Source organism: Diabrotica undecimpunctata, chromosome 2 (assembly GCF_040954645.1).
Source record: "Diabrotica undecimpunctata isolate CICGRU chromosome 2, icDiaUnde3, whole genome shotgun sequence".
Classification (NCBI taxonomy): domain Eukaryota; kingdom Metazoa; phylum Arthropoda; class Insecta; order Coleoptera; family Chrysomelidae; genus Diabrotica; species Diabrotica undecimpunctata.
In genome coordinates this window covers 21,529,653-21,554,810 of record NC_092804.1, presented here as the reverse complement: position 1 = coordinate 21,554,810, position 25,158 = coordinate 21,529,653, and the positions used below count along the sequence as shown (strand labels likewise).

The following is a 25,158-nucleotide window of genomic DNA, read 5'->3' as shown; positions in this document are numbered from 1 at the left end:
ATCTGAAGAAGAACAAACCGCATTAGAAAGTCAAGAGACAATCATATTGGTAGAATGGGCTCAAGGAGAGACAGCACACAAAAGGGAGCATTCTGAAGAAGTGGAGGCTAAAGAAGAAAGTGATTGGGCCAGTTTCTGGTACTAAACGTAATATTACTTTAGATAACTGGTTTACCAGTTATCCGCTCATGATCAATCTACTTCATACTCATCATCTTACATCGGTTGGGACAGTTAGAAAGAACAAAATGCAAATTCCAACAGCACTTCTGAACACACGAGGAAGAGAAATTCACAGTTCAAAATTTGCCTTCAAAGAAGATATACCGGCTGTCTCATATGTGCCAAAAAAGTCATAAAATGTAATCCTCTTTTCTACATTGCATCATGATGATACTATAATTAAAGAAACGGTGGTGGTGGAAAACGGTGGAAATTAAGGCGGTGTAGACACATTGGATGAGCTATTTGCTAATTACAGCATGCCAAGAAATAGTCGTCGTTGGACACTATTTTTTTCGTTTTTGAATAAAGATGGAGTGAATGCTTAAGTTATATATAAAACAAATACAAAAAACGATAAATTAAAAAGACGAATTTTTTTGAAAGATCTGGGTGTGCAGCTGATTTCTGAGTTTCGAAACCAACAAAGACAAAACCCTTCCAGAGCAACCAGAGGTACATCAGTTGAGACTTAAGCGACGTAGGACAAGCAGTAGATGTTCTGTTTGTCCAAGAAATAAAGATAGGAAGACTTTTTACATATACATGCGATGTGATACTCCAATTTGTTTGAGGAGTCGTAACTTTTTATTTTTTAATGTATTTTGGCAAACATTTTTTTCTTTAGTTTGTAGAATCTTAGGCTATAAGTTTATTTAGAGTTGTGTGATCAATACAATTTTTCATAATATCTAAGTGTATTATTGTTCACTCGTGTTTTTTGACTAGCATAATTGCAATACGTTGAATACATGATGTTTACCATTTAAATATAAGACTTTTACAGTACCATATTTAATTTATTTGAATCATAAATAAGTAAAAAACCAAGATTAACCATTTTAAATGATTAAATTTAAAAATTTTAACTTCCTGCGTTAGTTTAGTTTGGGGTATGACATACCCCGGAACACCTCTTATGCTAATTTATACTTCTTCTACTACTATCTAGTTTACTTACCGTTGCACGTCATCCGCGTCATAGCTCGTGAGGTCACATGATACCAACACGAAATATTTAGGCGGTAGGTGTGTTCTTTTTTAGAATCACTTTGCCGAGTACACTGGCATTACAGCCACTAGACATATTTTAATATATACGCGTAGAAATAATATTTAAAGATTTCTATTAATGTTAAGTTAAAGAAATACACAATAATATGTTTCATTTAATTTGTATAAATGCATTATAAAGCGTTTTTATGAAGAACATTTGTTCGGAACACACTGTAACTGTAATCGAACGAAGGTGATATTTTGGCATAAATTGGTAACACTTATTTGACAGTTGTGGTGTTGACATTTTTTGTACTTTATTATTTTGAATTTAAATTGTACTTGTATAGAGATGGTAGCTGTTTTGCAATAATTATGTGACCTATTTTATTTAAAATGGATTCAAGATTTTTTTATACTTTGGCAACTATGTCAACTTCGATCTCTGTCAATGATAATGACGTGCAACGGTAAGTAACTTATATGGACAGTATCTGTAGAGTGACGGGGCAAAGTGATCTAAGTGCCAAAAAACATTTTATTGGAAAAACACAAAAAACCGTTTTTGAATCAAATTTATTGTCGTAAATCGTTTATTTAAAAATAAAAACTGTTAAATTAAGTCATTTTAAATATTAAACATGCTTCAAATATAACACATATTACAAAAAATGAAAATGATAAAGTGCTTAAACTGTCAAAATGTTTAAAAAATATTGTTTATTGTCATCATCGAGAAATTGCAACATTGCAGTAATGTCTTTCTTTTTAGATTCTTTTAAAGGTAAGGAATTTGGAAGAGAAGACAGTGTAGCATTTTTGATGGTAGTGGCAGTAATGCCAGGTTTTAGGACTATACAACTTTCCCACGGTGCTAAATCACTGTAACTTTTCTTGTACATAACGGTCCCAGGGTTGTTCTTTGAAACTCGAATCCAAACAGCTGTAGAAATTCCAAGTTTGGCTGTATTCAGAAACGCGGAAGAGGCTGCATCAAAATCAAAAAACGTTTTCTCGTCACCCATGTTCAGAACTTTGTAAGGACGTGAAGGTCTCGCTGTGACTATCGCCTTCATAACATCCTGCATATTAATTAGCTTGCATTGTCTTGCTCTTTTTTCGATTAAAGCAAAATCCCGATCTGAAGCTGAGAACGAATGACCTGATACAAGAAACTTATGATCAATCGTTTCAAAAACTTCATGACAGACAAGAAAAATGTACAAGAACAAAAGCATTCTATTTTTCAACTGACCTGCACAGTTATCACTCCAAACGCACAGATTTTTTTTTGTATGTATTGAGTAGTCCACAGTTTAGTGTTTGTAAAAGGCAAGATGCCATTTGGTTGCCTCCTCTTCCTGATTGCCCCTCATGCCAAATACACATCAATCCATCATCTGTATCAGCCACGTGAATACCAAAGTTGTAACCAGATATTTGGCGGGAATAGTACATTCTACTGTGAGTTAGTTTGGGTAACGAAAAAACTTTCTGCAAATCCATTGTTATGGTGCACGTGTCACTTACTAGCAAGGTGCTTCGTATAAAGTCGCTTTTTATAGATGCGAAAACAGCTTCTACTTGGCGGTGATGTAACTCAAGTTTTGTTGTCCCTGTTTTCTTGGTTGCTGGGTCAGAACTTTAGGTTGATATGCTCAGTTGATCGCATGTTTTGCAAGTATCCACTCGTGGTCGACGGAAGGATAGGTTAGGAAAATCCTTCAAAAAAACACTTCGGTAAAACTTGTGTGAAATATGAGTACAAGGATTCTTTTCTTGAAATGCCCTGAAAAGCCAAACTTAAGTCGGTTGTAATGACTGACATCTCTAGGGAAGCTATTAACATGTTGTTTCACTAAACAATGATCATGGACAGTGAATTTAAACATTTTTTGCACCATCTCGCTCTTCTGTGTACATGTTATCCCCACTTTTTTTCTTCTTGACAATGGTTGTAATCCTTTGGGGAGTAACAGCAAAAATCTTCATGAATGTCTGTTTACAAACTTTTTGTAAACCTCCCTTACCATCAGCAACAGTGTAACTCATAGTGCATTGGCGTCGGCTCTCTGAATCATCATCGTAAGTACCATGACGACGTCGTGTCACCGGAAGTATCTGAATCAGTCCCATAAGATAACTACCCTGTGCATTTAAATCCAGTGAATAGTAGGACTCATGGAGTTGCATCTTCTCTATTCCAGTCAGTTCCTTACAATAGCTGTTCTTACATTTGCATTCAACCTGAAAACAAAAAAAGCAAAATATAAGGTTACATTGCAAATATTGGTTTTTGTTGCTAACGTCATTATTGCACACATACTCGAAAATAAAAATTAATACTAACCTCGTTTTTAGGTTTACGTCTTGCCGTAACTAGTTTTTTTTTAATTTATCGGTAGTGTACGAATTTCCACTAACTCGTGCCTCACTCTGTATTTTTCTCTTACGTTTTTTGTTTTTAACTGTTCCATCACGACAAAATGCTTGTTCATTCATTATTTTATGCAAAATAGGAATTTTAACCTTAAAACGACACGTTCCCGAACGTTTATAAGCAACTACTGACATGGAACAATACTTATAAGACTGATAAGACTATGATTTAAATCTTCCTGCTTATAATTATGTTATCAAAAGACGCAAAGATGTCTAATCGTTTCTACTTTTGTCCATGTGAGAATAGTTCATGAATTTAATAAGTTACCTTTACTTTCTAAGGTACAAGAATAAATGTGTACTTATAGGACATTAGCAGTAATGTATATTTTACTCATTAGTGTTATGTGTTATCTTTATACGCTGATAACTTGATTATAATTTAATTATGTTTGTGTAGCTAGTCCTTGTTGTTTGATTAAACATTTCTCCAGTGCCTTGTGCATACACACCATAATGACATATAATTATGTTCAATATAGATATATATATATATATATATATATATATATATATATATATATATATATATATATCTAATAAATACACATATTAATTTTTAATCTTAAAATTTAGAAATACTTGTGCTATTTTTTTAGAACAAATTTTATATACCTTAATTCTGTATAAAGTTTGAAGTTAAACGCCATTTCATGTGATTAAACTGACATAAAAATCCATATTCTCCCCATAAATCTCGTTAAAAATACACGCATATGTCATGAACATGCAAATTTTTTGAGTGTGTTTGAAAGTCGATTACCATCATAATTTGTTTTTGATTGGACGTAAAAATGTTAAGATAAGTTTATAGAAAAATCAGAATTATGATTATAAATTCTTAAAGGAGCTTGATATATAAAGGTGAGCGATGCACCTCTAAAACGATGCATAAAAAAAAACAAATAAACTCTCGCCTGAAAAAAAAAAGACTGATTTACAAAGTGGAAACGATTCCTCGTGTCATTCGGAACAAAAACCTGAATAATTTTATTTTTGTACGAATAGCCGATAATTTGTTTTTGATTTCGATCTTTGTTAACTTTCATTGACTTCGAAAACGATTTTGAACGAGTCGACACAAATAACGTATGCATACGGGAAATAATGAATGACAACGGCTATCCTTCACGTCTTACAAAGAAAATAAAACATTTGTACACATGAACATAAGATATCTAATCAAATTTTGCATATATTAAGAGTACTCTTGCTACATAACTTCATCTAATTTATACAACAGCAAAAAGAAACCAATGAGCTTTTAAACTACGTAGTAACAGTAAGCTATTCGTAAATACTTCTATCTTCCAGAAACATATTTCTGTAATTTATTTCATAGAGAACGGTAATGTCTGTCTTTTCTCTCTAAAAGTCTGCCTTCTTTCATATCACATGACATATTTCATTTTTGTTGCACAGACATTGTTGCCCTTATAATAAAAAATAAAAAGTTAATGGACTTTATTTTCCTTACAATTTTATCATATTCTCTCACCTTTTAAACCTTCCTTGGATTTCTACAAATATTTCAAAATCAAAATTTGCTAAATCGACTCAGTCGTCCTCGATTAGTTATAAAAAAAGTTATAAAAAAAAATTAAATGACGATTGTTAAACACCCTTTAATTTTTATATGTACCAAACAGTTCTAATTAATTATGCCATAAACAAATATTTTTTTTCTAAAACCTTAGCTAATCATTAAATAAAACATCTGTTTAGAAGGATATTTTAAAGTCTGTTGGATATGATATTGTCGCAGATGTTTACCTTCACTTCATCTAACAGAACTTGATTTACATCCCTGCACAAAAAAATGTAATTCATCACTGAAAACCACTTTTTTCAGTTGTCAGGTCTATGATCGGTATTGTCGATCCATGCTAAACATTTTTCTATCATTTGCTGTGTTAGAAATACACAACTCTAGAAATGTGAAATGCAATATAAAATTTGATAGGATAAAGACATAAGACAAGAGCTTAATATCTACTCCTCGGTGAACAGAATCCAATTTGTAAATACACTACATTTTGGAGAAGGCTATCGCCGTATTCCCGTTCTTCTCTGCCAATCCTTCCGATCTAAGGCATGCTCCTCCAAACCTCTCGATTCCATCGCTCTTCTAATTCCTTCATTCCATGAGCGCCTTCTTTTTGTTCTTCTAGGGGGCTTCCATTTGTGAAGTTTTTGGGGCCAACGTTCGTCTGGCATTCTCAATAGATCTCCAAACCATTTTAAACTTCTTCTTTCTATTCTGTTAATGACCATTTCTGTAGCATTCATGTTATTTCTTATAGATTCGTTGGTCTTGATTTCCAGCCTTGATGTTCTATTACTTCTTCTCAAATAATCCATTTCAACTGCCAATAGTCTTCTCTTCAGGTCTGCATTAATTATCCATACTTCAGAGCCATAACAAAGAACTGATTCAATCATGGTTTGCCCTATTCTTTTTTTGTTCCTTTTGGAAATGTTGCGATCCCATCATAAGGAGTTCAGACATGCTACCATTTTACATCCCTGATTAATTCAGTGTTTAATTTCGGTTTCTCCCAAGCCGTTCTTGTCAATGGGTGCACCAAAATATTTAAATTTTTCCATTTGTTTGATTTCCACGTCCTCGTCTATCAACACTTCTAAATATTCTGTTTTCTTCATGCTGACTTGTAACCCCCATTGCACATATTCTCCGTATAGACGCTTTATCATAAATTCTAGATCATAAGAATCTTGAGCTAGGACGACTTGGTCATCCGCTCAGTTCAGTGAGAACAGTGCGTCATTTTCTATGGGGGCTCCCATTCCCTGGAAGTGGTTTTTCCAATTTTGGAGGACTGCCTCAATATATAAATTAAACAGTATGTGTGACATACTGCATCCTTGTCTTAGTCCTTTAGTTACTTTTATTGGCTCTGATAGTCTATTTCCGATTTTTAGGTAAGTAATGTTATACCGGTATACTTCTGTGATTATTCCTTAAAGTTATTGACTAATGCCGAGTTGTTGTAAAGCTTACCACAATTTAAGTCTTATAACTGTATCATACGCCTTTTCTAGGTCGATGAAGGCTAGATTTACTTCGGTACCAACCGCTATTCTTTTTTCTATTAATTGTTGGAGTATAAACAAGTTATCAGTGCAAGATCTACCAGGCGTAAATCCTCTTTGGTCTTCTCTAATTAGATGTCCTACATCATCTTATATTTTTCCATTTATTAGTCTATTTATTAGCTTTCCAAACAATCTCCCGAAAGTAGGTAGGACACTTAATCCTCTGTAGCAGTTAGGATCTTTTCGATTACCCTTTTTAAAGATGAACACTTGGTGTTCCATTCAGATGGTACTTTAATTTGTTGGCAGCATTGATTCATTAGAAAAGTTATTCGTTCTATTAGGAGTGCACTTCTTGCTTTAAGTAACTCTACAGCTATATTGCCAGGTCCTGGAGATCACTAGTTTTTCATTTAATTAACGCAGTTAGGACCTAGTTGAAGACTCCTGGAGTAAATTTTTATAGTGATTTTTCACTTTTCTATAGGAATTAAGTTGCTTAAGGAGTTATGTGTGTTTTTCTTTAGATTAGCGATAGTTCTTCATGCTTCCGTAGTCTGAGAACCACCAATTAAATTTCCAACTTGGAGACATTTTTGTTCCAAGAAATTGTTTTTTGCTTTTTTTATTTGATTGCTTACTTCTCCGTTTTTTCTTTGATATGTTACTCTATTGTTAGATGTTTTATTTGTTAGCCATTTCTTATATATTTTGTTTTTTTTTCTTGTATCATTTCTTTTACGTTTTCTGTCATCCATGTTGGTTCGTAATATTTTTGTCGTTGTTCTCTGTTCCTTTACTCCATAAGCGATTTTTTTACTATCGTTTTGAGGTTATTGTATTCTTGTTCTACATCCATATTTCTTTTAATCTCATTTAGTTCTTTTTCGAATCTAGATTGAAAAGATGTTTAATAGTTGGTTGAAATAAAAGGTGCAATTTATATCTCTCCGTTTTGTACTGTGTAGTATTGTTTCTCTCACTTCTGGTGTTCTGTTTGTAGTATTGTTTAAAGGGGCACAACAGATTAGTTAAAAGAAAGTAGTGATCCTTCCCACAGTTAGATCATCTTCTTATTCTGCAGTCTTGACACTTAAATTTTGATTTCTGTCTCATTATTATATAGTTTATGATCGACTTCTGTTGGAGTGAAGGTCGTTCCCAAGTGTATCTTCTTTATGTTGGAATTGGGTATTCATTATTTTTAAGCCAAAAAGTTGACAGAACTCAATTAAGCTGTCCCCTGAACCATTCTTAACTATTTCTCCGTGCCATCCCACCAGGTCTTCGTCTATTTGAGAACCGACTCTGGCATTTAGGTCTCCTAACCGTATAATTTCTTGATGACTTTTTATTTGATCACAAGTGTTTGATAACTCTTTATAAACAAATATGATAACGACTTAATAAACAAATACTAAATTACAGACCGAAAGAAAGAAGGTGTAGGATGTCCCTTAAAAGCCTGGAGGGAAGTTTAACAGAAAAACATGCAACAAATGCTCTTTGAAATGATGACGAAGGATTGTTACTTTGAAAAACAGTTCATTTTTTTCAAAATTAGATAGTAACTCCCGCTGAAACAGACCTTGTCCTATATATCAAAATTGTTTGCTGAACGTACTATTTAATAAGATTGTCTACGTATTTTTGCAACACATGGACTTTAGTTATCTCTAAAGCGGATAAACATCCTTGAAATTCCACTTTATAATCTCAAATTATCGCATTAAACAAAATTTTAAATTGTTGCATTGCAGACAAAGTTGTGCCCGTAATGGCTAGACTAGTAAATTTTTTATGTAGGTAGAAACTGAAAAGTTTTGTTTATAGTTATTTGTTTAGCGCGAACAATGTTTGGGAAACATAAAAGCATACTTTTTTACACGACGATAATATAGAAATATTATACAACTTTTAATTGAGTTGAATGTTGAATTTTAATTAAAAATTGACTAAATAAGTTTTAAATTAGCAATTCGGTAGCTATTCTTGAATCGTAATACCGCAAATTTAAAATAAAATTGCGATAATTTCCCAAATAATGTAAACTGAGTTATTATTTATCATCTATTTAGACGTAAAACGGACCCATGAATATATCATTATTGGCATTACCTTTGCCACTATCTATACATTGCTCCATATACCTACTTCGTCTTCTTCTTCACGTGCCATCTCCGCGACGGAGGTTGGCAATCATCATGGCTATTCTGATCTTAGATGCTGCTGCTCTGAATAGTTCAATTGATGTGCATCCGTACCATTCCCTCAAGTTACGCAACCATGAGATTCTTCTTCTTCCTACACTTCTCTTGCCCTGGATTTTCCCTTGTATAATCAATTGAAGTAGGTTGTATCTCTCATTACGCATAACATGCCCCAGGTATTGCAGCTTTCGTGTCTTGATGGTTTCCAATACTTCCATTCTTTTGTTGATTCTTCGTACCTACTTCGTACCTTGGGTTATTTCAATAGTCATCCTCTTTACCGACATGTCCTGTCTCAACGTTTCCACGTATTCTTTGGTTTTAGGTCTCAGGAACTGAGCCATTTTTTACATTGGGTAGATTCTCAACGTCGCTTTCTTATTTTCGGATCAATTATTGCCACCAAAAGGTTCCCCTAATGTTATAATTTTAAACTTTATTCTTGTTTGTTATTCCACTCATTAATCTACACATTCACAGTGATATCACATGCATTTTTTAACTGTCCAATCTTTAGTTGCGTAAGTCATTACTAGTCTTGTGGCAGTTTTTTTTTTCAGTTTCATTGGAGTTTTTCTCCCACACGACACATCACTTTCCTCCTTCTATTTGATCCATCCTGACCTAATTTTACCGCATTCCCACTCCACCTATTTTCCTATTACTCTGAACGAGCCCCACGTTGGGCGCCAGTGTGTAACAATATAACACCAAATGTATAACAGTTAAGTTACTACCTAGATTATTGATATTATAACTATAAAAAGACACTTAAGATGCCATTTTCTTTGTTAGGGCTTCTGTTGGGGTGCAAAATATTGCACTAACTAATCATATTTATTAAATATAAAGAAAATTTAATGTATTAAAAAGCAAATCGTACCTAAGCTTTCCAGTCCAAAAAATTAAAATATTAAATGATACTTAAAGCAATATTATATACATAAACCATAAATATATTAATAAGAACGAAAATCAGAGAAGCGAAAGAAAAAGAAGCAAGGGAAAGATGCGCAGAAATTGAGACTCTGCAGTCAAAGTACGATAGCCACAATGTACATAGGAAAGTTAAAGAACTCACAGGGGGACTAAAATGAAGGCAGAAAGGAAATATAACTGATTCTGACGGAAACATCATCTTTTTTACAAACAGAGTAAAATACGAACGTGGAAAGAATATCTAGAAAAACTATTTGAATACCAAAAAGATAACATCTTTCGAGCTAGAAGAAGATGTAAATGATGGACCAAGAATATTACAGCAGGAAGTTTATTTCGCAATAACACAGTTAAGGGATGGCAAAGTGGCAGGCCCTGATATTATACAAGCAGAACTACTTAAACTAATAGACAATGAATCAATAGCAATAATCGCAAAAATATTCAACAACATATACAACTGTGGAGAAATACCAACAGAATGGTTGAAATCTGAGTTTATTGCACTTCCAAAAAAACCAGAAGCCAAAAAATGTCTAGATTACCGTACTATAAGCTTCATGAGTCATCTCCTAAAAGTGTTCCTAAAGATAATTCATAAGAGAATCTACAAGCTGTGTGAAAGTCAAATTTTCCCCAACCAGTTCAGGTACACAAATGTTGTTGGTAATAGAGAGGCTTTGTTCTCAGTATAAGTGTTATTTCAGAGATGCAGAGACGTCAACTGCGACGTATACGCATGTCTGGTTGGTTACGAGAAAGCGTTTGATCGATTACAGCACGCAAAGATGATGCAAATACAAAAGAAGCCGGAATTAACAACCAAGATCTGAAAATAATTAGACATCTTTACTGGAATCAGACAGCAAATCTCAGAGTTGAAAAAACTAACTATAACTAACTATGTGAAAATCATGTGTGGAGTGAGGCAAGGCTGTATTTTGTCTCCTCTAATCTTCAATCTGTACTCTGAAAGAATATTTATCGAAGTATTGCACGAAACTGAAAAAGGTATTCTACTAAATGGTTATCGGCTAAACAACATCAGATATGCAGATGACACCATAGTATTTGCGAGCAACTTAAAAGACCTACAAGTTCTTATCGGAGAATACTTAAGACCGAGTCACAAATGAGGAGGTCCTCAGAAGAATAAATAAGAACCAAGAGGTACTGACCACCATCAAATCTTGAAAGTTACAATTCTTCGGACATATTATGCGAAATAAATCCAGATATGCTCTCCTTCAAGCCATCATGCAAGGAAAAATATTTGGAAAACGAGGTCCAAGAAGAAAAAGAACATCTTGGTTAAACAACCTCAGAATCTGGTTCAATACAACATCTGTGCAGCTTTTCCGCGCTGCTGCAGATAAGATAAAGATTGCCATGATGATCGCCAACATTCGTAATAGATAGGGACATCAAGAAGAAAAGAAGAAGGCAGTATATATACACTGTCTCTTCTGTAGGTAAGGGTGAATGTATTATTCAAGTAGTAAATCTTTTTAAGTAAATTATAAGTTTCAGTGGAGATGTTGGTATCACTAACACGAGTTGTAGGGTCGCTACAGCTCTTTAACCCGTCATTGTTCGCGTGGTGAGTGCAGCGCTTTGTTGGTATTATTTTTAAGGCTATAAAAGTATTCAGCCGGCATTTAGACTCAGTGTAATCTCTAATGGTAGTATGTAGAAGGCACTTAAGTGTAAAAACATTACACCACAACTAAATATTTATTTCTTGTCCGGTCATAAGGTCATGAGCGCGCTGAGCGTCGTGCTATTTTTACATCACCGCGGAGATATAATTGTACTACCTGCGATTTTTATTATGGATCCAGTCCAAACCATGCCAACTTTTGGCATGGTTTGATGTAATTAAAGCAGAGGAGAATGAAAGTAAACCTGGTTTACAAGATGAAGAAGACAGTTATATAGACCAGTAGGAAAATTTAGGCCATAATACAGACTCCGAATTGTCAGCAGATTCTGATGACAATAATGTGGCTCATGTTTATCGTAAAGGTGATCCAGTTTGTCTTGGAAAAGATGGTATAACAAAATAGGCTGTTCATTAGTAGGCGAAAAACCAGTCGCACACGTAGGCGCATCATAGTTACTCGTCTACCAGGTGTAAAACAAATAGCGAAAAATATGTTAGCATCAATTGAATGCTGGAAATAGTTTTTCTCTGACGTAATGATTAACCAAATTTTGCAACATACCTATACGTATTTACGAAAAATGGGCAACCAGTTTTCTCGTGAAAGGGATGCAGTATGTACCCTTTATATGTACCTAATAGTGATGAAATTAGAGCACTATTTGGCTTGTTGTACTTAGCTGGTACTTTTCATGTAAATCTGGACGATCTTTGGGCTACACATGGAAGAGCTCCTGAATGTTTTCTGACAATTATATAAAAGAAGCAATTATATATTCTCCTTCGTACACTATGCTTTAAAGATATCCAGTCCAAAGCAGAACGACGAAAGCAGACAAACCTGCACCCATTAGAAAAATTATTTTTGGCGAGTTTTTGGAAAAGTGCATGGCTGGCTATACAGTTAGAATGTACTGATGCATTGACGAGATGCTTGAAAGTTTTCGGGGAAAATGTAGCTTTCATCAATATAAGGCCAATAAGCCAGCAAAATATGGGATAAAAATGATCGCACTTGTTGATTCTCGAACTTTTTATACAGCAAAGTTAGAAATATTTGCTGTAAAGCAACCAGAAGGCCCTTTTGAAATAGATAATAGTCCTAGTAGTGTGGTTAAACGTATGATAGAACCAATTGCCTATACTGGACACAACATTACTTGCAAAAACTGGTTTACGTCCATTCCACTGGGTACTGACTTGCTACATAATTACAGGATAACTTTAGTAGAAACCCTAAGAAAGAATAAACCACAAATTCCTCCTCTTTTTGAGCTACAAAAGGAAGACCACTAAACAGCGGCATTTTTGGTTATGGTAAAGACTGTCTTTCACTATCATACGTTCCCAAGAAAAACAAAATTGACGATGATGAAAAAAAAACATGATGATGAAAAAACGGATGACAACTTTAAGCCGCAGGTTATAACCTTCTACAATACGACAAATGGAGCAGTGGATGTTGTGGACCAAATAAAACGTAATTACTCCGTTTCTCTAATTAGTTGCCAATGGTCATTTATAGTATTTTTTTCATTGATGAATTTTGCAGGAGTAAATAATCAGGTAATTTATTATAGCAATACTAATACTAAATTAGAACGCCGTAAATATTTAAGACAAATTAGTACAGATATCATCAGACCCCACCTGATAAGTCGTGGATCAATAAAAACATTGCCAATATTATTACGACTTCAAATAAGACGCCAAGCAGGCCTTCCTGATAAAGTAAATTAAAGATAGAGTCAAATGTTTTTACTGCCCTCGTACCTAAAAAAAATAGCGTAAAGTATTCGTGAATAACTGGTCTTTAAAACACTTGCTCTATTTCGCGCGAAAAATCGCGCGTATTTTAAAGACATCAATATTCACTCATATTTTAATATACTAATTTATAGAAATATAACAAATGTGACGTTTATAACATTACAGTACGTATCATAGATGCTTAAAACTATTACATTCACAATTATTTTACCATTCAAACTTATTATTTTATTTGTAATAGTAACTCCATCTTTAAATAAATATTGCAGATACGATTATCAATAATTAGTATCTAAATACAGAGTATAACACAGTAATAAATTGAATAACAATTTGGAAAAGAGAGTTTTCAAACCGTTTTCGAGAAAATCGCGCCATTTACGTTTGTGGAAGATAAAAATAATTTCACCGAATAACTTCAGCGTCTAAACTTCTAAGTTCTAATTGATTATTCTTGAATATAAGGTTGTTTAATAAGCTGACAATATGTGTCAACTGATTCGTATTTATGATCTTACTGAAAGATTATAATTATATTGATTTGAATTTACAATTCACCCATTATTGGAATAACTGACAACATAAAGCATTTCCAGTAGCATATTTATGTCGTGTGCATCGCAATCTTAATACAAAAGGAGAATGAAAGGTCAATAGATATATATTTGAAGTTTAATGATATTATCTAATATTCAATCAGGATACTGTTCCAATATAGTACAAAGTTAATAAACATTAAATGTGATGTAATTTTTAAAAGATTTACGAACCACTAAATCAATATAGAAAGTTCGTATGGACATATAGAAATTTAATATCAAAAAAATATATCACGGTGGGTGGGCAAATTCACGATAATTGAAGAGGTTGATTTATTCCCCCACAACTCTGATTAAACATCCTTGGCATATTAGTCATTCTTCGGTATCACTCATATAATAGGTAATCAATGTATGACTGCCTTCAATCCTCAGTTTAATAGTTGAGTTGCTATTGCTTTTACTTTTCGTATATTACTGAAGTATTGTTCTAAAGCTATTTTCTTGTGGCATTTTAAATTAATTACTATTTAAATGGGAATAAGCCACAATTAGAGGTTAAAATACATTTATTGACGTTTCAATTTCCACTTCGGAAATCGTTCTCAAAATACAAACTATTTAATTAGAGGTTAAAATACATTTATTGACGTTTCAATTTCCATTTCGGAAATCGTTCTCAAAATACAAACTATTTTGTATTTTGAGAACGATTTCCGAAGTGGAAATTGAAACGTCAATAAATGTATTTTAACCTCTAATTGTGGCTTATTCCCATTTAAATAGTAATTACTGAAGTAACCGATCGATTTATATTTTAAGACCAAAGAAAAGGAAGTAATTTCTGTTAAGCCAATTTCTTGGTTGGTTAGTCTCCACTGAACATCTTTTTCTTTAGATTAGGTTGGTGATGAAGTTTCTTGTATAAGGTTGTATAAGGTATAAGCAAGTTGGCAATCAAATACAAGACTAAGAAATACGACATGGGACGTCTGGAGGATAGAAATGTCAAAGATAAGAAAGACGTCATTACTTTTCAGGTGCATTCTTATTTCTTAAAGCTACTTGATTGAAGTATAATTAATTTAATTAAGTATAAAGGGTATTTTGACATCTATCAAGTGATTTATGTTTAGTTTGATTTTGCATTTCAGCATGTCTACATTGGCACCTAAACAACGCTTCCAAATTGTACAAATTTATTTTGAAAATTATCGTTCTGTTCGTAATACGTATAGCGCAATAAGTCCATTTTATGGTCAACATAATCGTCCGTCAGAGCAATTAATTCGATTAACCATGGAACGTTTTCGCACCACGTTTACTCTAAATGATAATCCCATCTACAGAGAAGAAGATATTACTGATGTAGAGCGTACCATAGAGAAAGACCCGGATCAGTCTATCCACCATCGCGCATAGCAGTTGAATGTGTGTTCATTCACATTGCACAAAGATCTTAGTTTGCGTGCTTATAAAATCCAACTCGTGCTAAAATTAAAGCTACACGATCACTTAGCAAGGCGTAGATTATGTGAATGGGTCCAAAACGAGATTGGTTGAATGGCTGTGTCAACAAACAAAACTGTCGTATTTGGAGTGAATATAATCATCAAGTGCATGTTGAAACACCATTACATCCAGGAAAACTGACTGTTTGGTGTGCTTTGTGGGCTGGTGGAATTATTAGTCCATACCTCTTCAAAAACGATGCTGGCCAAAACGTTACAGTCAATGGTGACCGCTATAGAGCCATGATTGCTGACATTTTTATTCTTGATGTGTACAACCATGGTGTGCAGGAGCTGTAGTTTCAAGAAGACGGCACATGTCACACAGCGCGTGCCACAACTAATTTATTGAAATAAAAGTTTGGTAACTGCATAGTTTCACATTTTGGACCCGTGAATTGGCCTCTAAGATTGTGCGATTTAACACCGCCAGACTATTTTCTGTGAGAATATGTGAAGTCGTTAGTCTACACCGATAAGCCTGAAACGATTGACCACTTGTAGAACAATGTTCGCCGCGTTATTGCCGATATACGGCCACAAATGTTCAAAAAAGCCATCGAAAATTGGACCCCTAGTTTAGACTAAGTCTAGAAATCATATTTAGATTATAATGCCAAAAGATTATTTTTTGAATAAAGTCAACTTCATGTCAATTTAAAACATCATTTTTGTTTTATTTTATTTCAAAGTTCTATATCTCTAAAAAAAAACAAAAATCTTGATAAAAAGTATATTTCGAGAAATTTGCACAGAATCTTCTTTATACTCAGTAGATATTATGGTTTTAAGTTTACAGGACAATCCGTATATTTCTTGCAATAATTCAGAACTCATCCGTCATTAAAATTAAATAAACCGATATAAGCAGGGAATTAATCACTGTCTGGAATACGTTTACGAGTTATTTTTTTACACCACGCTTGATATCATTCAATCTCTTGTGCATATTCATGAGAGACTAAAATAATGATTTCGGGGAACAGTTGGAGATATTCGATAGGATCTACAGTATCAAATTATGGTCTGTAAAGCTATCACTTATGAATGAGTTTTTATCATTCGCTATTATTATCGTGTCTACGCTATTAGTTGAACAAAACGAAAAAATATTTTGGCTTTTTTGAAAGTTCTGTTCCATATAATAATAGTAATAATACAGGACAGTTTTATAAGTAACTATTTAAATGTCAAAGGGGATGATAATAAAAATAAATTGTATGTTTGTACCATAAGTATACCTACTCTTATAGTTGATATAACGAGTAGGAATGGATGAATAAAGGTAAACATGTAGTCCAATATCTCAATTGACATATTTAGACGCGCTCATTAACAGATTAAGTGCCACCATATTAAAAATTTCACGGTCTCCATTGGCCAATAAGTTTTTTTTTGAAAAAGTATTTCTATTACTTTCTTTAACTTTCACATCAAAAACTAACACTCTAAAATGCGAATTTTGGTCAAAATTTAATTTTTTAAAATGTGAGTCCAAATTGGAGTTTCGCGGCCACCAGCAAGACTTTTTTCCCAAAATGCCAGTGTGAGTCCAACGTGGAGTGACGCCTTGACTTGTCTATTCCTGTTGATAACGTAAATCTAACAAGCAAAGGCGCCGGGCCGTGGCTTCCGGGTATTTCTTGTCAGTACTTGATAAGAGCGGTACAATGCAGTCGTACGAGAAAGAGCAACAAAAACTTGAAAAGTATTGGCAAGAAATTCTGTCAGTTGAAGTACGAGTACCAACCAACTGATTCTAATGATAGTGAAAATGAATCGAGTGCTCCAAAAAGAAAACGAGTGACGGAAATACCAAACCGTTGGGACAAGATGTATCGGCGTCCACCAGTAAAGGAAAAGAATTTACGAGTATCTGAGAACATGTTGATGCTGCTATAGAATCTGTCATTGCCCAACATTCTGAAGTCTCTGAGGAGGAAATTTTAGAAGGACCAATAGTATCTAATGAAATGAATGCAGCTATAGTCTGGGGGCCGGTTAATAGCGAAAATTTACAGAAATTTACATTTGGGGACTATGATTCTGCAGGTTTTCATACACAATTATACGAAAACTTCTACAACAAATCGCCCATTCAATTCTACGAATATTTTGTAGACGATGATCTTTTATCCATGACGGTAAAAATGTCTAATTTATTTTGTTTAACTGATTTTGATTTTTTTTTTAATTTTTAGGTTGAAAAAACAAATCGTTATGCCCTGCAGTGTCAGGAAAAAAATCAGAAAAAATGTGCACGTATTACCGCGTGGCACAACACTGATGTCGCCGAGATAAAACGATTCATGGGTATAGTTATATGGATGGGATTATGTCATTTCAATTACAATTCAGTAACAACAGATGACCGTTTGCAGAAGATTGTTCTCTTGGTTAGCAGACTGAAGAATAAATTCAAGGCTGCCGTCATTCCAAAGGAAAACGTGTGCATTGACGAAACTTTAGTGCCTTTTTAAGAGCGCCTAAAATTCAAGCAGTATATTACCAACAAGAGGCACAAATTTGGGATCAAATTATTTAAACTTTGTCTGGAAGGTGGTTATACCTACGATTTTAACGTATATTGTGGAAAAGAACATGCTGAAGGTAGTAGTAGCGTACCAACAAATGTAGTGATGAAACTTATGGATGGACTGCTTGACAAAGGACGAACACTTGCGATTGATAACTACTACAGTTCTGTCACACTTGCACATGAACGCCTGCTCCGAAAAACTTATATGATTGGTACGCTGCGTGTAAACCGCAAACATAATCCCAATAACGTCATTTCCAAAAAATTAAAAGTAGGCGAATATGTAGCTGAACAAAGTAATTCGGGCATCGGTGTTCAGAAGTGGAAGGACAAGCGAGATGTGCTGATGATAAGTACCAAATTCGCAGACGAAACGGTGACAATGCAGAAGGCACACGGTGATGTTGTAAAGCCAAAGAATGTCATCGAATATAATAAATTTAAAAGCTTCATTGATATATCAGATCAAATGAAAAGCTATAATTCGCCATTACGTAAAGTACTAAAATGGTACAGAAAATTATCGATGGAGCTCTTGACTGGAACAGCACTTATAAAAGCCTATGTCGCCCATCCAAGCATTGCCAATAAAAGCATGACGATTACCAAATTCAAGGAAGAGGTAATTCGGGGTCTATTAGGAGATTTTATTGTCACACCAGTCATTATGGAAAATAGTCTCTGGAAAACAACTCATCGATGTTGGCCGTGCAGGCAGATGTACAGCGTGTTACGCAAAAATGGCAGAAGAGGAAGGAAGGCAAGTAGCACAGAGGAAAGCAACCAACATCACATTGACATGTGATGGCTGTAAAAAATTCTATTGTCTTGACTGTTTTTTTGTCGCACATTCCGTAACAAAAAATTAAATTATTACTTTAGATACAATTTTGATATAATGTTATTACGTTTATTTTATGAGAATAAAGCTTATTTTGCCCAAAATGTGTTCTTACTATGAATATATAACAAAAATATGTATAAGTACGCAACTGTTATTTATACATATTATGGGCCATGTGAGTCCTCGTTGACATCTCAGAGGCACAGGCCAAATATAGTTTATAGACCATCTGGCCAGGCTCGAAATGTCCCCGTGTATTTTAAATGAGTTCGAGAAGCCGCTGTTGAGATACACAGCATTTTCTGACGAACTAGTGCGTGGGTCCACGTTGGCATCACGCGGCCCGTATATACTTTTATGTGAGAGTCCGTGTTGGCTTCTCATGGCACTTAACCTGTTAAAATACTAGGCGGGAAAATAAAGCATTACACCTTTAATTTTTTTAAAGTAAGACGGATCGTTATGAAACCTTTTGCATTCGATTCGGAAGAGCTTCAGGAAAATTCTTGAACACTTGGCATGAGGGACAAATGAAAATTGGATTGTTGTAGGTGGAAAATGCATTTTTCGGTAAGTTAAATTTCATAATAGGCCTGAATAGGATCAGGTTATCCAAAGCCATTAATTAAATGAAAAAAAAATTATTAATAAAAATTCTGCCACTTGTAGAGGAGTACGTACAAAATGACATATTGGTTTTATTATTTGATCACAGCTCTTGCAAAAAACTGTCTAGAGATAAAGATTCTAAATCAATTATCACTGGTTCTCTATTCATTGAAACTAGTCATTAATAATTAGGTAAATTTAACATAAAAAAGTTATTGTTAATTTAACTGAGATTAGCCAAAAACCGTTTTTTCCATATGCTATGGACAAAATGACATACACGCTTAACTATACTATTTATTTAAATGTATATTGTCCTATTAAAAAAAATAATGTCAACAATTACACATACATTTTATTAATTTTAATTACAAAAAAATATTTATTTACATAGCTCACAAATAAAACCAAAGACTTTTTTTGGAACGTCAGCACAAGCAGCGTGAGCCCAATGAGAACAATTATTGTACCCAATCTTCTCCAGTCCTGGAGTGGGAATAAAGATCGTTGAAATATAATTCATAAAAATTATCATTTTCAGTGTTGTTAAACAAATCTTCTTCTTCACTGTCATATTTAACTAACCTTTTACTGTCGTGTCTTTTTCTCTTTGCTGGAGGATCTTTGGGCTCATTTTTCAATTTATGTTCCTCCATATTAGGAGTAAAGGTTAGAATTAATGATGTTTAACGAGTCTTTGATTTACGTTTTTCCTGTCTACTAATAAATTTACCTTTTGGTGCCGGAAAAAGTTCCTCTATAGAAACAGAAAGAGTGGAAGTCGATGCACGTTCTTTTTTGTCGGTGGATAGACAATTATCCTGTGACATACGTTTTGTAATAGCGTTTTGTGAATGGTATTTTCGCCGAAATTCAGACAATGTTAAAATTATGGTGAGGTAAATGTGAAAAATTGTCCTATTGATCAGAATATATTGTGCTCCCAAGCTAAGCTTATTTTTGAGAGATTGAAAGAGGATGCTGGAGAAATCGCTAACGACGAACAGTTTAAAGCTAGTAACGATTGAATCAGCCGATTCAAAAATCGCTGTAATTGGCATCTATCTATCTAATTAGCCTTCTTCGGTCCATCTTTGGACATAGGCCTCCCCAATCCTTTTCCATCCTTCTCTGTCTGTCGCTATAGTCATCCACCTAGAGCCCACGTGCTTCTTGATATCATCTGCCCATCTCATTTGTGGCCTTCCTCTGCTTCGTTTATATTCTCACGGTCTCCAAATTATAAGAATTTTGTTCCATCGGTCTTCTTTTTGTCTTATATTGTGTCCGGCAAATCTCCATTTTAATTTTGTAACTTCTTGTCTAACATCCCTCACTTTTGTTTTCTCTCTTATTGTTTCTCTTTTTATCCATTAGTCTTATGTGCAATATTTGTCTTTCCATTGCTCTTTGGGTTTTTATGATTTTGTTCATGTTTGCTTTTATAAATGTCCACGTTTGGGAAACATAAGTGAGAACAGGGAGTATGCATTAATTGTATACTTTGGTCTTAAGATGCTGTGGATATCTTTTGTTTTTAAGAATGTAGCTCAGTTTGCCAAATGCCGCCCATGTTAGTCTAACTCGTCTTTTTATCTCTGCTGTTTGGTTTTCTTTGTTAAGTTTTATAGTTTGACCAAGATATATATATAATCCTGAACTTGTTCCATTTCATCTTGTTCGATCCTCATTGTGATGTCTTCATCTGTATTTGTTATGATTTTGGTCTTGCTGTAATTCATATTAAGGCCTATCTTTCCAGCTTCTACGTCCAGTTCTTTCATCATTTCAAATAATTCTTCTTTTTTATCGGTTATCAATGCGATGTCATCAGCGTACCTTAGATGGTTCAAGCATTGTCCACAAATGGTTATACCTTTTTCTTCCCATTCTAATCTTTTAAAAATATATTCCAGAGCCTGATTGAAAAGTTTCGGTGATATTATGTCACCCTGTCTCACGCCTCTATTTATTTGTATTGTTTTTGTTACATACTTTAATTGTTGTTTTGGCTTCCTTATACATATATATATATATATATATATATATATATATATATATATATATATATATATATATATATATATATATATATATATATATATATATGTATATATATATATATATATATATATATATATATATACGTATATATATATATATATACATTTATATATATATATACATTTATATATATATATATATATATATATATATATATATATATATATATATATATATATATATATATATATATATATATATATATATATATTGGCTATTAGTTCCGTATATCTGCGGTCAATTCTGCTGTTAATCAAAGAACTTTTCACTGCCCAATGTTCGACACTGTCAAAAGCCTTTGTACGCACTGTGAAGCATTGTAATTGGCATAGCATTGCAAAAAGCGGACAAGTGGCCAGTGCTGATAAAGAGGCTGCGTCTTGTTATCCACAGAAATTAAAAGCCATAATAGTTGAATGTGGCTACACCAAACAAATCATATTTAATGTAGATGAGACATTAGAAAAAGATCGATTGACAGTGATGGTGGGATCAAATTCAGCTGGTGATTGCAAGTTAATACCACTCTTAGGTTATCGCTCAGAAAATCTAAGGGCACTAAAAAATAAATATAAATCTGGCTTGCCTATAATTTGGACGTCTAATCGGTAAATGTTATTAAAGAAGAGCTTGAGTGTTTGGATCCAGTTCAATCTGAGGATCAAATGACGATTGGAAACTTGACTGAATTAAAAAGGGATTAAAAATTTCAGAAAATATAGACCACAACGAAGAGCGCATTTCTTCTACTAAACAAGGGATAAAAAAAATATTAGCTTGCTATGAAGAAATTTTGCGAGAGAAAAAAAATCTTTGAGTCGTCAAACTACTTTATTAGATTTTATAAAGCCTTCTACATCAAAATAAGTTCGCATACCTACATAATCTACATAAAATCGCGTAAGTTCGGTGTATTACTGTACTCAGTGTACTCTATAATTATCAGTTGCTGTGGAACTGTACTTTTCTTAAAAATGAATATTATTGTAACTTTATAATACCAAAATACTTTTGAAGTATATAAACAATCAGTTACTAGTAAAAAATGCTATGAAGAACAAAATTTCGTTTAAGCTTAATCATTAAGAGTAAATACCACTTACACTTACCACACAAATTCACTTATACCACAAGCTGGTACATTTCAGGATTAAATATAACCGCGGCGTCGGTTAAAGGAAGCAAAAAGAGCCATTTCGTAATATAAATGACTTTACTCACCAAAATCTGAATTGCAAAAATGTTCCTGCGGGTGCTGGGGCATACAGGAGCAAGCGTCTGAACAAACAAAGACGCCACAGAAAAACGCCAACGTTACAAAAAGCACGTTCGAATTCATGATCTGCAAAAAATAAAAAAATGAGTTATGTTATGTCTGCTTCATTGAATTCGTCAATAGAGATGAAGTCGGTGTTAAATTTTAGTATTTGGTTTATCAAAGTATACAGGACGATCATTAATAAGTACTTTAAATCTTGTTTGATTACTGAAGATGTTATAACATGTTCAATATGCATAATTATTTAAAGTTTTCGTACTATATTGTTATTAGTATATTACAAAGATAAGTAAAACATTTCGTTTGTCCGTTTCTTCCACTGAAAGGCGTTGTAAAAGTAAACAAATTATGTTTATAAATCAATTTCTATTTTAATGTAAGAGTAGTGTTATATATAAATTCCTAGAATAACATGTGTATGACAATTATGAATGAATACTAACTACAGATGTTATCTCTAAAACTAAAGATATTTATTATTAAGTTATAAGTTATTTGTAAAAAAAAGTTAATAAAATGAGCAAAACGTATTTTAAGATAAAAGCCATCTCTCCTCTATTATTTAGAGATTGCGTGCTCATATTTATTACTAAAAAACAATATTTTAGGAGAATATTCAAGTCTACATCTTAATTTTTAGTTTTACATATTTTTCTCCACACACATCACAAAAGTTTACGTATTTTGTACAACCCTCATGCAACCAACGGGTACAATTGATGCACTAAATCCAGTCTTCGCGCTTATAGTCCAGGCTGTGGGTAAACAAAAGGGACAGTTTTTGTCATAATTCCATAATTAATTGTAGCAGTTGGGCGTTGTAGGGGGGACCTTCCTTAGTAATTCTTCTGTAAAAGCGACCAAAAATTTTTGGTTATTATTTTTTGATGGACGAAAAACAGTGAAAAATTCGTATATTTTTCCTTTTTTTAATATATCATTTAAGGTAATTATTTTGAAGCAAAACTGCTTATAACATATTATTCCTTATTTTTTGACCTTTCATTTAAGCTTTTGTGAGTTCAATTTGGTCCAATAGTTTATGCATAATTAGCCTTCAAAGACGAAAATCGCTGTTTTTTTCAAATTGCAATATTTATTTCAGAAATGATTTTTTTTAAACGTTTTAACCTTTAAAATGAAGCTCTTTTGATTCCACATCGAATGAAATTTTGTAAAGTAAAATTTGTTAATTTGTTGCTGAGAAACATTCATTTGTTGTTCTCACGACCAAAATTTTGAAATGCTGTAACTTTTTTTTTTTAAAATGGTAGAAAGATTTTTCAAAGTGAATTGTCTTCTTTGAGATTTAAATTTTCATTTTATACCCTGGGATATTCCAAAAAAATATTTTTTACACCTCATTTTTTAATTTTAAAAAAAGTACTATTTTTTATTTATAAACAATTAAAGTTGTAGCCGCCCCTGAGCATTGTATGTAATTTTAACTTTCAGATTCTTTTAGCTGAAGACAAAACAAAGACAAAAGAAAATGTCTACTGGCTTCGTTTACACCAATTTCTCCATTTTTAATTGATGTAATAGCTTGCACAAGCAACTCTTCCGACCACTAGCCTCTGAACAATTTGCCGTTCCGCACATATTCTGTCGGCATGTTTGTAAAAAATAAAAAAGTAGTTTAAAAACCATTTCCTAGCATGCGGCATCTCTTGTGCAGTAATCACCAGCCAACTCACCTAAAGTTATAAGGAGAGATGGCTCAGTGGTTTTAACCTTAAAATTGTAACCAGCCAACGGATGGACTATATCTCAAGATATAAATATTTGGAAACAATCATTAATGAAGAAAATTATACTGAAGAAATTAAAGCAAGAAAATGTTTCAAAAATAAGAATGCTTGTATACTATGTGTTATTCTAAAGAGTGAATATTAGGGAAAAACTAAAAATAATCTGGACAGATCTAGTTACGAATATCAAGGTGTTGAGAAGGATGGAAAAGGGAACAACTAAGATCAGGAAGTTACAATATGCTTGCACTAATATTCCAATGAAAAATACAAGGAAGAAAACGACGAGCGAGGATATTTATTTCCCGATTGGAAAACTTGAGATAATGGTTTGGATTTAATTCCGTTTACTTGTTCAAGAAGCAGGTATCTAAAGTGCGGCCTGCCATGATAATTGTCAATCTTCTAAGAGAAGATGACACATAAAAAAAGAAGCTGACTTTTTCCATAGTTCTCTTATCCTATTGTCTGCGCCAAACCATTTCTTAACCATTAATTATAATTCTTTAACACAGTATCGTTTGAACCTTCGAAGAGAGAAGTCAAACAACAATAACCGGCTTACCGATTTGTTATTAATTAGTGTTCAAGTTTTTGTTTTTTCGTGTTGCTAAATTTATCAAAACAATTTAAATAAGTTAGATTTTAAAAACTTCGCCCCCGCCATGGGGAGCGTAAAAAATAAGACGCCAGATGGTGATAGTGGAGTTATTTGTGAAAGTG

At 33.3% G+C, this 25,158-nt stretch overlaps 2 protein-coding genes across 2 annotated transcripts in view; one reads left to right on the top strand and one right to left on the bottom strand.

The window, feature by feature from the left end:
- Positions 1-25,158, top strand: part of Syn (synapsin) — a 340,086-nt gene that overhangs the window by 94,743 nt on the left and 220,185 nt on the right. The window lies entirely within an intron of this gene.
- The window catches only part of Timp (Tissue inhibitor of metalloproteases), a 188,395-nt gene that overhangs the window by 31,704 nt on the left and 131,533 nt on the right, over positions 1-25,158 (bottom strand). Inside the window, exon 2 of the mRNA XM_072521123.1 lies at positions 22,627-22,747. Coding sequence (XP_072377224.1) covers positions 22,627-22,744 — 118 coding nt within the window. The 5' untranslated portion in view covers positions 22,745-22,747. The remainder of the gene's footprint in view (positions 1-22,626; positions 22,748-25,158) is intronic.